The 14,024-nt window shown below is 44.9% G+C and overlaps 1 protein-coding gene across 1 annotated transcript; it reads left to right on the forward strand.

Moving 5' to 3' along the window:
• Positions 1-384: 384 nt before the first annotated feature.
• On the forward strand, positions 385-13,902 carry IFNGR2 (interferon gamma receptor 2). The gene is made up of 7 exons (XM_075715732.1): positions 385-463; positions 4,732-4,858; positions 5,328-5,503; positions 7,535-7,683; positions 9,061-9,214; positions 10,321-10,475; positions 12,909-13,902. Exons 1-7 carry the CDS (start codon positions 385-387, stop codon positions 13,053-13,055), a joined length of 987 nt encoding a protein of 328 aa, XP_075571847.1. The 3' UTR covers positions 13,056-13,902.
• Positions 13,903-14,024: the final 122 nt, after the last annotated feature.

Here is a 14,024-nt window from a genome sequence, read left to right on the forward strand (position 1 = left end):
GCCGGGGCAAGCCCCGGGGCTGCGCCACGGCCCGCCCCAACACCAGGCCGGGCCCAGCCCCGAGCAGGCGGCGCCTCCGGGGGCTCCCCGCCGGCTCCTGAGGGACCTCGGGGCGGCTGGGGCCCGGGACCCGCCGGCACCCCCGCCGCGCCGCAGGCGGGGCCGAGGGCGGGCTCTGCCTCCCCGGAGGCGGGGGTGGAGGAGGCGGAGCGGGGCCGGGAGGCAGCGGCCGCTCGGCTGCCCGCCAGCAGCCGCCGCCGGGGCCGGGCCGCGGCTGTGAGGCGCCCCCGCCACGCCTGCCCGCCGCCGGCCCCGCTCCTCGGGGAGCGGCGAGCAGCCTCGGCGGCGAGCGGGGCCGGGCGGCGGGGCGCTGCCAGCCGGGCCATGTTTTGTCGGGCGCCGCTCCTCTGCCTCCTCCTGCTCCGCTTCCTCCTCCTCGGCTCGGCCGGGGCCTCGGGCGCAGGTGGGTGCGGCGGGGCGCGGGGCTCGCTGCGGTCCAGGCCGGCGGCGCGGGGCTGGAGGCTGCCGCCCGGCCTGCGCCGCTCGCTGCTCCTCCTCCCCGGCGGCCTTCCGGCCCGGGAGGCGGGGGAAGCCTGCGGGGCCGAGGGCCCGGGCTGGGGCGGCCTGGGGTGGGGGCTGGCGGGGGACAGCGGGACCGCGCCTCCTAGCCCGGCCCCTGAAGCGGCTCCGGCGCCAGCCGAGGAGCGGCAGCGGGGCTGTGGCGGATTTCGGCCTTTCCTCGCCCCGCCGTGCCTGGCCCTCTGAAGGAGGCCAAGCCCCGGTTTCTCTGCCGACCCCGGCGTTGCTGCTTCTGGAGGATCTGCCGTCCTCTGGGCTGCCACCGCCTCGCCTCGCAGCCCCGGGCTGGCTCTGCGGCCGGCTGCCGGGCAGCCTGGCCCCAAAGGGGCTCCGTCTGCGGGAGAGGGGCTGGCACCGGCGCGGGTTCAGTCCTGAGGGGGATCGATGCGCTATAAGCCCTTGATGTGTCTGTAGCTTGCGATGTAGCAGCCGTTCGTCAACTGTACTTGAGCCGTCTCCGTTTAATTTTGTGAAGTGGTGGTTTAGGTAGGACTGGATTTAGAGTTCGGCGTAAGCGCTTTGCCATAACGGGGCGGGTTGGCTCTTCAGGTCGGGTCTGAGCTATAGCTCATGAGTATAATCCTGGCTTCGGGACATATCTCACAAGCGTGGAAGAGCTGCTGTGACATGTCTCGACTGAGGTACGCATACAGCGTGGGCCTTATTCAGGCGCGCGGGTACGTCCCCGTGAGTTCAGCGTGTCCACTGTCCCGTTCCCTTGTGTTCGTCAAGGCCTGGCTGGCCAGCCTGTGACAGGGGAGCCCCGTGGGGCTTTCCGGCTGTTTGGGGGCAGCTGCTCTTCCAGGCCTGCAGTCTGTGGCCAGGCTTGGGAGTTCAAATGCCTGTGGGTGGGTTGAGGTGAGCCCGAGGGACCGGCTGCAGTCAGTGTTGCCCGGTCCCATCCCATCAGCAGCAGCGGGATTTTCCAGGGAGCTGTTCTGGTGTTTGGTTTGTGCATAGGGTCTCTTCCCCCTCTGCGCTCTCTCTCATAGGCAGGGCGGGCTGTGTTTCTTCTGTTGCAAATGGAGATGCTGCACGTCAAAATCTGAGCCAAAAGAATAGCCAGCTGTCATCACCCATCCCGGCCTGGCCATACATTTGTGCTTGTCTGACAATATGAGAAGCCAGTTCGGCACCCTAGAACAGCAGAAGTCCATCCAAACCCCACCCACCACCCCCCGACTTCTTTTTTGCCATTTCACAATGATGGGTTTTAAGGCTGATGCAGGGGAAGGGATCAGAAATCACTCAGGAGCAGGAATGGGGTCTGTGAAGCCGATGGCTAGGCCAAGCTGAGCTGCTTTTACTCATTGTAACTTGTGGCTTCACACTCTACTATGCAAAAGCTTTGACTTGCGGCTTGAAGACTCAGGAAGTGTCTGCATCAGGAAAAAACAATCTGAGTGTTGTTTGGCAAGTGCTTTAAAAGAACAGGTTCAGCGAGACCACCTTCCAGACAGAGAGAAAGGACGGGGCATTTCCACCTTTCCCTGGCTAAGATAGTTTGGGTTTTTCTAGAATACTTGCATATGTAGGTGCTTTTTTCTGAAGTGTGTGGTTTTTGTTACTTTGGGTCATACAAACATATAATGGTTGTTATGGAGTTCAGCATGTGATTTCAGAAATTTAAGTAACTTCCCTTGTCAAGCTGAGATATCTAACTGAAATACGAATGCGTTCCTTTGGTGTGCTACAGAAACAGCTCCTCAGTGGTGGCACACAGCACCTTGTGGCACACAGCACCTTGATGTTCAACTACAGAGCCATAGATCTGATAGTTTTTTCAGTGTTTTTGAAGCTGGTAGGGCAAATGATCTGTTTCTGAATGATAATATAAGGCAAAATAATCAGTGTGCAGTCTTGATTGAGAAGATGATCAGCTGCTCTCATCCTTCATAGCTTTTTTCTTTTCTTTTTTCTTTTTTTTTTTAAGGAGAAAGAGAAGAAAAAAAATGCTAGTGCTTGTGTTTCGTTCTGACAGCTTTCTTGAATTTTGTAAAATTAGTTTGTATCGGATGTCTGAGTGCACAGATTACTGATGGTGTGAGATACCTCGCCACATGCCAGACCAGCAGTGAGAGTGCAAGAAAGAATCTGTGTTGCTGGAAAGTGAAAACTCTTCTTGAATGAAGAAAAGGTTACTTAGTGGCCTTTGAAATACGGGAGAGATTAGGTATTGTTTGTAAGGAATCTCAAACAGGTTTGCACTGCTGAATGATCCATCTGTAGCCTAAGGCAATGTGTGTTTACTTGAGAACACTACTCAAAAGTTGAGGCTAAGAAACTAATACTGAACTAAAACTTTGAGAGCTTAACTAGTTATTTTGTATTTCGGACTTAGGGTTTAATGCAACTTTACGAAGATTTGTGTAATCTCCTTCCTGTACATGGAGGATGTTAAGAGCCTGGCGTGATGTCACGTCTGAAAGAGCGCTGTCAGCGGGAGTGTGCTGTCTAGTGCTGTGTAACAAAATCAGATGCAGAAATCAAAAAGAAAAAACTTTTTAACATTGTCCCCATAATCCCAAAGAAGGCTGGAGCCAGAATTTAGTATAAGTGTTTGATCTTCTGATCTTATTTAGTTAAAAACAAACAAACCATTTTAGGAGACTGTTGTCTTAAGAACAAAAAATGAAATCTTATCATGTGGGATATCATGTCATGTCGTGGTTGCCTTTGAGCTTAGGACCTGTTGACCCAGTATCTTTAATGGTGTAAGGGGATAGCTACATGGACAAATACAGGCCAAGCGTAGAAGGAAAACCTTTCTCCCTTTTAGGAGAGGCAGGCAGCAAAGCTGTTGCCCAGCGAGGTTGTGCAGGCTCCATCCTTGGAGGTTCAGGACCTGCCTGGAGAGAGCCCTGAGCAGCCTGGTCTGATGCCAGAGCTGGCCCTGCTCGGGCAGGAGGTTGGACTGGAGAGCTCCCGAGGGCCCTTCCCGCCTGAGTGACTGCAGTGCTGTGGTTAAAAGTATGAGGCTTTTTCTGGTTTTAAAGGCATTTGATAACTGCGTTTTCCCACCTTCCTTGCCTCAGCCTACTTGCGGTAATCTTAGTCTCTTTCTTTTGGCCATCCCAATTCCTTGCTGTTGGTCTCCTTGCCTTTCAGTGGGTTTTTTTGTTCTCCAGCCTGCTGTTGTGCCCTGTTTGCCAGCTAACATCTCCCTCCAGCTGCTACTGCGCTTCTCATCTGGCTTTCTTTACTTCACCTGCCCCCATTTCCCCAGCCCTCGGTTCTCTGCCTTTTGCTTGGCTGTCTGCCGTCTCTCCCTTCCTCTCTCCCTTCCTCCACTTGGCTTTTCTACCCCTCTGCCCCCAGCCTGGTGCCTGGCCGGCCTTTGGCTGTGCTCCAGCGTGAATAGACGGCTTCCTCCTCCGCTCTGCTTGGGCCAGCAAGGAAGTGGTTCTTCCCCCATAGGAGAGATGCAACTCTTTGCTCACAGCTTCCCTGTTGATCGCCTCCTGACAAGCTGCTTGAGAGCACTTGCAGTCTTCGTTCACCCCCAGGAGTTATAGCGTGACTGAACTTGGGTGAACGTTTCTGCTAGCAGGAGGCATGCCTCTAACAGAGGTTTCTGGCCTTTCCTACATTGTGAAATCAGTTTCAAACTCGACAAAACTTCAGGCTTGCAAGTGGAACAGTGCGCTGTGTGTTTGAGCATGTTTAAGTACAAGAAGGCTTCCTGCCCCCCGTTTCCTGGAAATTTTCAGTGAAGTGACCTCAGTGTTTTCAAACAGGTCAGCGGGAGGCAGATGGTCAGGAAAAATGTGTTCTGAGTTGTTAACACAGTAAAATGTGAGATGCAGACAATTGAAATAGATGAGCTTTTGTAATGACAAGTGGCTGTGGACCTTAATTTATAGCTTCATGGGGGAGCTGGGGACGGGCGGTTCTTGTTTTGTGCTGGACTCGGTACTTCCAGCACTGTGTTCTGTATGGAATAAATAAAAGCAGTAAGTTGCAATTCCCTGGATAGCAGGGACTTAACTGTGTTGGTACTAGTGCACCTAGAAACAGAATGAGGCGGAGGAATGGTTTTGCTTGCAGATCAGTGAAAATGTAACGGAATGGTGATGGAATTTGGAGACCAAAATTTAGTTACTGTGTACTTGAATGTTTCAATAATTATTTTTATTCCTCTTCTTACTTTAGAATCTTCTACCCATTTACCGGCGCCAAAGGATGTGATGATTTATTCCTATAACTTTCATAGTTTGCTGAGGTGGTCTGCTGTTAAAGTGGATAGAGGCTTGGTGTTATATACAGTCCATTTTAAAACGTAAGTAAATAGTTCTAAAACCAACCAAACTAATTTTGTTCTAATCCATTAACACAATTGGTTTTAAAAAATAAAGCTAAAAATTAATAAGCAACTCAGAGAATGAGTTGTCTATTACAGATGCTTTTATATATATCTGAAAGCAGCTTCTGAAGACTGACAGTCTTTTGGCCTGTGGTATTTCCACTAAACTGAGCAAAGATTGAAGATCTGAAGAGCACCCTGAAATGTTGCACGGTTTCCTGTATAATTTTAGCCTTACTGAATTCTCCCTCACTAATTTTAATTTTTTTCCCCAGATACTGAGGAGATGCAGGTGCTGAAAGGGCTGTGGAATTAAACCCACATGAAAGTGGTAGTTTTGTAACATATTCTGTTGTTACAAAAGTTGTCTAGGTGGGAGGGATTGTATTTTAGATAGTTGCGCTATTCTGCTGATGCTTTATTTGTCCTTTGTTTTGCATTGCAGAGGGGCCTTTAACCAGTGGGATGAGATGAACTGTACTCGTATCGCCAAGACTGAATGCAATTTCTCCCGCTCCCTTAAGGAGCGGCGCTGGACTGTTGTTTTGCGCTTGAGGGCTGAGCTAGGGCAAGTGACTTCCGATTGGGTGGAAACGGATCCATTTGTGGCAGAGAGAAACAGTAAGTGCTATTTATGATTTCAGTGTCTCTCTCTCAAAGGAGATTTCTTTGAAAAAAAATGTATATTGCCTGTTCTAGGCTTTTTTGACTCTGTTATGTACAAAAGCCAAGTGAAAGAATTGTATGTGGTCAGTTAACAAAGACTACAAGGCCTCAGTGTGTCACTAGGAATTTGATACTACTTAGTTCCTTTGTAGTGGGGCTAGCAGTGTGCTCTTTGAGCAGGTATCAGAAGAGAAACAGAGGAGTTTCCTTGGGTGGTTAGGCCTCATAAGAACTACAACGTGTATTGTGTTGGAGAGTGTTCCATTTTCTTATTTCCCCACTTAGCAGTGCCACATGCACACATACACCCCCTTGATTTGTGGTAGTCTGAGTACAAACTACCTGTTTCTGTTGAACAGATCCCTTTTCTAACAAATATAAACTGTCCTGACTACAGTGTAGAAGGGTGAAGGCACACTTTAAATCCTGTTAAATGTGTGAACAAGCATATTGTTGTTTCTTATTGTATTCTTTATAATATCTGCTCTTTGCCTTGCTGTGATTGGTTTCAGGATTAGAAGAAAGTAAATGTTGAGTTTAAAAATACCTCTGACATGACAATGAAGCAGAGGAATGGATTTATTAACACTTTAGTTCAAGTTCTCCCATACCTTGTGAGGAGCAGTGGTGGTCCATGCTGCAGGGAGTATGATACTTTCCCTGGTGACTTCAGTTCTAAATCTCAGATTTTCTCTAGTAGTAAAGAGTGTGGGTGTGAGGAACTACCCGAATCCTGAGGTGAATATTACAACTGACATATCTGTAGCTTGTGATGCAGGATTGTTTGGGCGTGGGATCATTTGGGGGTTAGGAAAGCACTGGGCTAATGGGAATGGGTGTGGGATCATTTGGGGGTTAGGAAAGCACTGTGCTAATGGGAATGCAAGACAAAGGAGAGGCTCTGTGTGGGAGAGATGTCTGTGTGCCTGTTCCTTGTGGGAGCAAGAGGAACATTATGAGATCATTCTTGTGTGACCACCTGTGAGACCAGTTTCTAGACACCAAGACTGTGGGCTACTCGGTCAGGCTGTTCTCTTCCTTTAACGTCTGGGTCAGTCCCACATAAGAGTGAAGCTTCGGGAATTTGTGAGGACACACAAAAAGGCATTCGCAGTTGTACAGCAACAGGAAGTAGAAAGAAACTGAAATTCCTCCAGCAATGTAAAGATCATGGGAGCCAATTTTTTTCTAAAGTAACAGTGGACAGAGCAGGTTCTGCTGGAATTTTTTGAGGTACCGTAAGCAATGATGGCATGCAAGGATTGATTTTTACTGTTAATAATTACGCCTCTTTAGTATGCAAGCAGCTGTTAACTAATATTTGCATGAGTGGGTTTTTTGAGATCGTGGAGTGCTTTACAAATGCTGATAAGCTTAACTGGCGAATGAAGTCAAGATACAAAGGATAAATAATGACCATATATGACCTGTGATCACACAAGTCTCTTGTATTAGGAATGACAGTAGTTTATTTATATTTCATGATTCAGACCTCAGAGTGCCTCACAAAAGGAAGTCATCATCTTTACCCTATAGGATGGATGGAGACATCAAAGCAAGGAGGGGGAAACTAGTTATTCCTCTTCCAATCTATTGACCCAAACAGCGTGTTTTTTAGAGAATGTGGAATATGTAGCAGGCTATTTCAAGAAAAAAAAAATGAACAAAATTGTATCACCATTAACTGCAGATAAATTCAGATACATTCTAGTGAATATTTACTGAATTTCTAGGGAAAGTTAACAGGAAACTTTTTTTTTTAATTACCTAGTTTCACTTATGCTTTCTAGTCTTTTTCCTTAGTTTTGTAATAAAGTAGATATCCTAAATGCATTAAGTAGATGAGAAAATGTTGTATTCCTTTTCTTGAGAAAAAGCTGTCCATATTTAGCATGTTTGCTGAGAGTATCTAAGTAAAGCTGAAGACAGTATGATGAGCTGTTCTGCATCCCAGAGGTTCACTGCTCTTTCTGTGGTTATTTTCAGCTACTATAGGGCCCCCTAAAGTGAACAGCGTGACTGTAAGCTCTGACTCACTTCTCGTTAGTGTCACACCCCCTTTTGGACCTGAAGCAGGTGACTTTCTTCAGTATCATGTGTCCTACTGGGAGAACGCAACAAGTACTACTAAAAAAGTAAGACTTCTCTCTGGTTTATTTTGTTTGTAATGCCTTTGTGACTAAGAGATATGAGTCAGTGTCTCTTGGAAAAACAGCAGAAATGGAGGAGGAAAATTAATGTCATTTTTTTTCTCTAGCAGTGAAGGTCAACATTTGGTGTCTTGAAAAAAAAATTAATTTGGTCTTGGCACAAGTATTGCATGTACTACGAAACTTTCAAAAACATCCTTTTTTTCCCGAAACAAAGGTTAAATCACATTGCAGATCAAGGGAGAGAATCCACAAAGTGTCAAAGGTGGCTTTACAATGGTATTTAGATTCCAAAGGTTGCTTAGGCAGTTCTGTGAACTATCTTTCCTGTGCTGAGCTTTTTTGTGCTGGCAGCTTCGGTAACAAGCTGCTTTGCCCTAGGAACAGGCAACATCAGGCCAGAGAAAGGCAGAGTTATTAGAACAATGCTGGATACAGCTGGGATGAGCTGTCCCTGTTCGTACTGAGACTTAGAGGTGTTGGTCTTGTTGTGCGCCTATGCTGCTGTCTGGGACCCTGGTAATTGTGTTCTTGATGGGACAGTGTTGCAGGGGAGGGATTAAGTTACACTTAAAAAAAAAAAAAAAAAAAGAGGAAAAAAGATTCAAAAGAACATTATTCTGAAGTCAAATGCTTAAAAACAGAAGCAGAAAAAAATTATTTTAAACCTGTTTTGTTTCAAAGACCTTGCTAAACCTGAAACGCCTCCACTTCCTTCCTCTCTTGCACCAATTTGTACTTTTCTGACACACATAAAAAACCTTCATGTTTGAGATTCAGACAAGAAGTCACTCTTGTATGCTTCTGTAGGCTTCACCGAGGCTGTTACCCTAGCCCCTTACAAGTTAAAAATTCCCAAAAGACTGTGGTGGCCGTGTGGAGGCTGTGGAAGTTTTGCACTGCCCATCAGCTGTTTTCCTCTTCAGTAGAAGGAGCCAAGATGGTGGAAGCTCTTCACTGAACTGCATTTCTGTCAGCCTCTTCTGATGGTGGAGGCACTTCTCATGGCTTGTTTTTCCCTCCCCCTTCCTATATTGCACTCACTGCATCAAAGCGTCCAGCAGCATATTGTGCATAAAATGAGACCTTGCATCAGTTTTCATGCCTCTGCTGTTCGTGCCCTTATAGATGGTTTTAAATGGCCAGGCTTAATTTCATTTAAAAATAATGAAATTTCAAATGCATTCAAGTAGGAAAGTTGAAATATATTTCACTGCTTCTCTTGTTTGGGAAAGCTGAATTATGAAAAAGAAAATCTCCACTTTTTGAATGAGAAACTTAAATATGGGGAGGGGATTTGTGTTGAAGACAGGTCTGGCTTTTACAGTAACACCTTTTTTTTTTTTCTTTTCTTTTAAACAGGAGATAAAAACAAGCAATACACTATTCAAAATTGGAAATCTAAAGGAATCGACACTTTATTGTTTTAGAATTCAAGTAGAATTGATGACACATTTGGATCTCCAGTTACTTGGACTGCAAAGTGCCCCAGATTGTTACAGAACTACAATCAGTGGTATAAATCTGATTTTGTTATTTTTTGTGTATCATGGGATGAGTGTAGAACATGAGTCTTAGATCGTGTAACTGGTCACTTACATACCCGTATTTGTCAGGAGTGCTAAGAGAGCACCACTGATAGTAGTTCACAATTGTCATTAGTGGCAAAATAATAAGGAATTTTTCAGTCAGTAATTGAGGGTCTGTGTTATACCCTTCCCCTCATTCTTTTCCTTCATAAATACTGCTATGGGTATTAGTTTCTAGAAATATGCAAAGAAAGAAAATACAAATACTCGATCTTCAGAGGAAGTTATTGATGAAGGACATGGTGTTACTCCTGCAAATCCTCTCCCTCAGCCACTGTCTGCTGCAGGACAGGAACGTCCCCCTCCTCTTTGACCTGCTTCCTTCTCTGACATTTCGAGCTCCATGTTTTTGTAAGAGATAAGAGAGAGGGTGCGGGGAGGAGAGGGCCTGTGCAAGATATCAGAGTTTGTCCGTCTCTTGAGGTGGCGTGACCACCAGCACGCAGGCACAACCCATCTTTAGCATGCTTTGAACACGCTGGAAGATGTGTAGGTGAAACCTGCTTTTGCGGTTTCTGGAGACCCACAGGAGCTGCCCTCCCGGGTAGTGTTGGCCAAGTACTTGATCGCAAGCCCCTGGGCTGTGATGTTGGGCTCTGTGATGCTCCCTTTGCTGAAGGGAGGTGCATCTTCTGAAAGAGAAGCCCCTGGCATTAATGGCCCTTGCTGACAACTTGAGGGTGGAAGGACAGATTGCGTTCCCCGCCTGCCCTCTGCCCGCCGGCAGAGATTCCTTCAGCTCCGCGTTTGCCCTGCTAGCGTGTCAGGTAGAAGCTTGCCTTAGGCTGCCTGATTAAGGGGAAGAAGCTTGTGGGAGCTGGTCACTTCCACGTGCAATCACAAAACAAGCTACTTCTGAACACAGGTGTCGAGAGTGCATCTAGAGTTGTGATCTTAGCCTTGGAAGGTATACTTTGATTACCAAGTATAGCAAATTTCAGCTTGCTGTGTATTGCTTCACATTTGATGATGTAGAAATATGAACCTACCATCTGTATATGTTTTGAGGTTTTTTTATTTTTCCCTTTTTCAGAGGCAACCAGAGCTGGATATATTATACTAATACTTGTGTTGGTGTTACTTTTTGTAAACCTGGTAACAGTCGGTTTGTTTCTTCTGTGGAAACACCACAAAAAAATTAAATATTGGTCTCAGCCACCTTTAGAAATCCCATCACACTTTGAAGAGGTACGTGTACAACATTTTATTCCCACCCCCTAAAAGACAGTGATGACTTGGTGTGAATGTGAACAAAGATAGTTGCTGCGTAACAGAAAAAGATACAAACAATTGTTGACTTAGTGTAAACTGTTACTTTTCTCATATATGATGTCCCACTTTCGTCCTCTTTTACTCAACTGAATTATTTTTTTCTCTGCACTAAGATACAAATGCTGCTATAATCCTGTTACAAAACCGGAGTCAGATTCTCTGTTGCTTGACCACCCCTTTGTCCACCCCTTTCCTCGCTTATCTAAGTCGTGAGGCCTGAAACAGTTGCTCACTTGAAGCAAAAAGCTTTTGTGTGCTGCAGAACGTGTACTTGGGACTGAGGTCTCCGATTAGAAATCGAGTATGGAAAAGCAAACACTGATTGTTTTAAGAGCAAGGACTGACTTGAAGACTAAGGGCTACCTCAGAGAATGTTCTTGGGCTTTTTCTTTTTTTCCTGTAGTTTTAGCAATACTCAGCTGAAAAAGTCATCCTGGGACTTTTTTTCTCCTTGTAGCTCACACATTTCTGTACTAAATGATATTGTTTCAGCCTGTTCACCTTCCTCTTTTTAGTATTTAAACAGGAAGTAGTCTTTTAAGCAAAGTTCTTGATTTAAAAGTTCTCGTTCAGCATACTTTCCGTAGTTTTAAAAGCTTGTATTTGTTTGCAGGTCTTTGAGGTCTATTTCTTTGTATGTATCTACGTCTCAGAGTGGTCCATTGCACTGTGGTAGTTCTGTGATTGTGGAGCTGTTTTTCCAGATTTTTATAGATGTATGGGTGAATGAACCCTGACTTTCTGCAGAGTCCTGAGTACATCATTTTCTCTCTTCATGCTACCTCAGCTACCATTTCATGGGGTCTCAGTGGAGACAGCTGTATCACATATCAAGCGAAGTATATCTTACGGAGGGGAAAAAAATCCTTGTACAGTGTACTGAAAATAGTGCAGCATTTCATGCAAAGGACTTGCAAGAATAGAGGCTATCATCATGTGGAGTAATTGTGTTAATCTGGAAAATATGCAGCTAAGTGGATAGTCTTGAGCAATGTTGAGCCTGGTTTTGGGCAAAACACTGGTAAGAAATGAAGGAAAAGCGTTAAGTATGGAGAATTTTTAAAATGTGTATTTCTAAAAGGGATCAACCAGCCTGAGGCTTCTCCTCTCAAAACACTTTCCATGAGTACAGAACGCAGACTATTTTAAGGCAGTTTCATATGTACTCTATTTTAGAGTTTCAGAAAAATCACATGCTTCCTTCTTTTACAGAAGGATCTTGGCTTTCAGTGTCAGAGTTATAGGGAGCAGTTCTACTGCAGAAATGCCTTCATAAAGCCAAACTGAGGTTCATTTATGTCTTGAGTTTGCTAAAGTGGCTGTATTTGAGGTTCCTGTATGAAACATTTGTTTTTAATAAACCTGAAAAAATAATCCTGTTGCTCATTAGCCTTGCTATGATTACAGAGAAAGTGGTGCCTTAATTGAAAATAAGGTAAATTTTGTCCCACAACAGACGTGACTTGAGCTGCAGTCCCCAGTTATGACACCTCCTACAGTACAGAACAAGCTTTTGAGTGAAGGTGTCTGTGTTCCAAACATTTATTTTCTTTTTTTCAAATGAGGGAAAAAGTGTTCAATGGCAGATTTTTTTTTTTTTTTTTTTTGTTCAGTACATGAAGTGGTAGATGGCTCCAGCTCCCCCCAAAACACAAGATCAGCTTAGTGATAAAGGAGAGTATATGGGGGTGGCAGGAAGAGCAGAAAGTATTTTCTCTAGGGTACTTTTTTTTTTTTTCAAATGCTCCTTTCTTTGATTATGCATTTATTGTAAATCTGATGACTTAATTACAGAGGAAGGGAGAGCAGAGGGGAAGTCAAAGCAAAAAGTAACTACAAGAGAAGAATGCCACTAGAGTGTTCTGGTAACAATAAAAGATGCAGATCTGACTTGCTAGACACTGAACAAGCCAGAATCTTGGATCTTTTTTGTTCCGTCAGCGCTTCAGACAAGCTGTCAGTTGCTGGATTCCTGCAGTTGGAGGATATGTGTAATAAAGAAGTGTTTTCTTCTGTGGTTTGTTCTTAACTAGTAGGAATTTGTTTGAACTGTATATTAGCCAAAATTTGTTAAAAAAATAGGAAATGCAGGCTGCTTTAAGTGACTTAAATGGACATTATTTGCATGATTGATCCCCCCTACCCCTGAAATCAGGTATTTTAAAATTTCTCCTTGTTCAATGTAGTTTCAAGGAAATCCAGAATAGAATATACCTTCAGCAGCTTTCGCTGTGAATTCTGGTCTGAGGCAACTTGCCTATAGGTGGTGCTACCTGCTGCATCTCTGTAATTTCTGATACATCTGTTCTGTGGATAGATATCTAAACTGTTGTTTCTGGCTTTTTCCAGTATTTGAATGACCCCAGCATGCCTGTTTTAGAGGCATTGTACAATTACGTCGAGAACAATCCCCCGGATACCTTATCTGTTGTGTTTTGTGGAGAAGAAAGCCAAGCTCATTCACACAGCATCTCCAGCGACAGTGAAGTAACTTAAGCGGCGCCCTCGTGAGATTAATGCCTGTACAAAGTCTTTGCAGAGGCTCCTGCCCATGAGCAGCGCTGTGGCGGGACAGACGATGAGCTCTGGGCAAAATGTGGCCACGGACAAATCCCAAGCGAGATGCCACTTCCTGAGAGAGCAGCGGAGACTCTGAGCCTTTGTTTAAATGGCTTGTGCTGTGCTACAGCAGCAACCGTGTTCTGCCAAAGAGACTTAAAAGGTGGGAACGTGAAAGGGAAATGAACACTAAATTGCCTGAAGACAGACAGATGGTTATAAAAAAGGTTATATTACCATCATCATATTTTCCACCCCATGTTGAAATAAAGCTTTGAGAAATAATGGCACTTTGTGGAGAATGTAGTACAACCTGGAACTTTTCAGTGAGTGAGTAATTGCACCACGAATTACTTTTATAGTGGCTTTTGTTTTGTTGCCTTATTTGTGAAGCCTGTGTTAGTGCTCAACATGTATTATATCCACCCCAGTATACTCTTCTGAATCATTTTAAGTACATGCAGTCCTCTGTAGCGGCTTCTTCCGTTCAGATAAAAACAGCAGTCTGAAAATAAATTTTTTAGTACTTTACTCTCCTCAGCATGAACCTATGCAAAGACAGACAACTGCTCCTACTATCTGCCTCCTAACACATTCATGAGAAGCATTAATCTTCTGCTCCCGCAGCATGAGTCACTCTTCATAGCAAAACAAATTTGTAAATGACTTTGCTCAGAATTTACAGAACATGTATCAGTGATTATCAGACACTAAAAATCTCTTGTTGACTACCAGATTAGCCCTGCAAATGAAAAGTTGGCTAGGGGGTCCTGTTTTGAGTGCCTGAAAGCCTCGCATCACAATCCTGTGGGGTCTGGAAGGTGTCTAATAAAACAGAAAGAACAAATGAACCATTTCTGTACTAAAAAGATTGTTTTTATTTGTTTGACTTTTTCCCTGGGTTTG

The sequence above is a fragment of the Pelecanus crispus genome, chromosome 1 (assembly GCF_030463565.1).
Source record: "Pelecanus crispus isolate bPelCri1 chromosome 1, bPelCri1.pri, whole genome shotgun sequence".
Lineage (NCBI taxonomy): Eukaryota > Metazoa > Chordata > Aves > Pelecaniformes > Pelecanidae > Pelecanus > Pelecanus crispus.

Coding starts and splice junctions, on each gene's coding strand:
- IFNGR2 (XM_075715732.1), top strand. CDS start 385: ATGTTTTGTCGGGCGCCGCTCCTCTGCCTCCTCCTGCTCCGCTTCCTC. Junction 464..4,731: donor GGCCGGGGCCTCGGGCGCAG/GTGGGTGCGGCG, acceptor TTCTTACTTTAG/AATCTTCTACCCATTTACCG. Junction 10,476..12,908: donor TCCCATCACACTTTGAAGAG/GTACGTGTACAA, acceptor GGCTTTTTCCAG/TATTTGAATGACCCCAGCAT.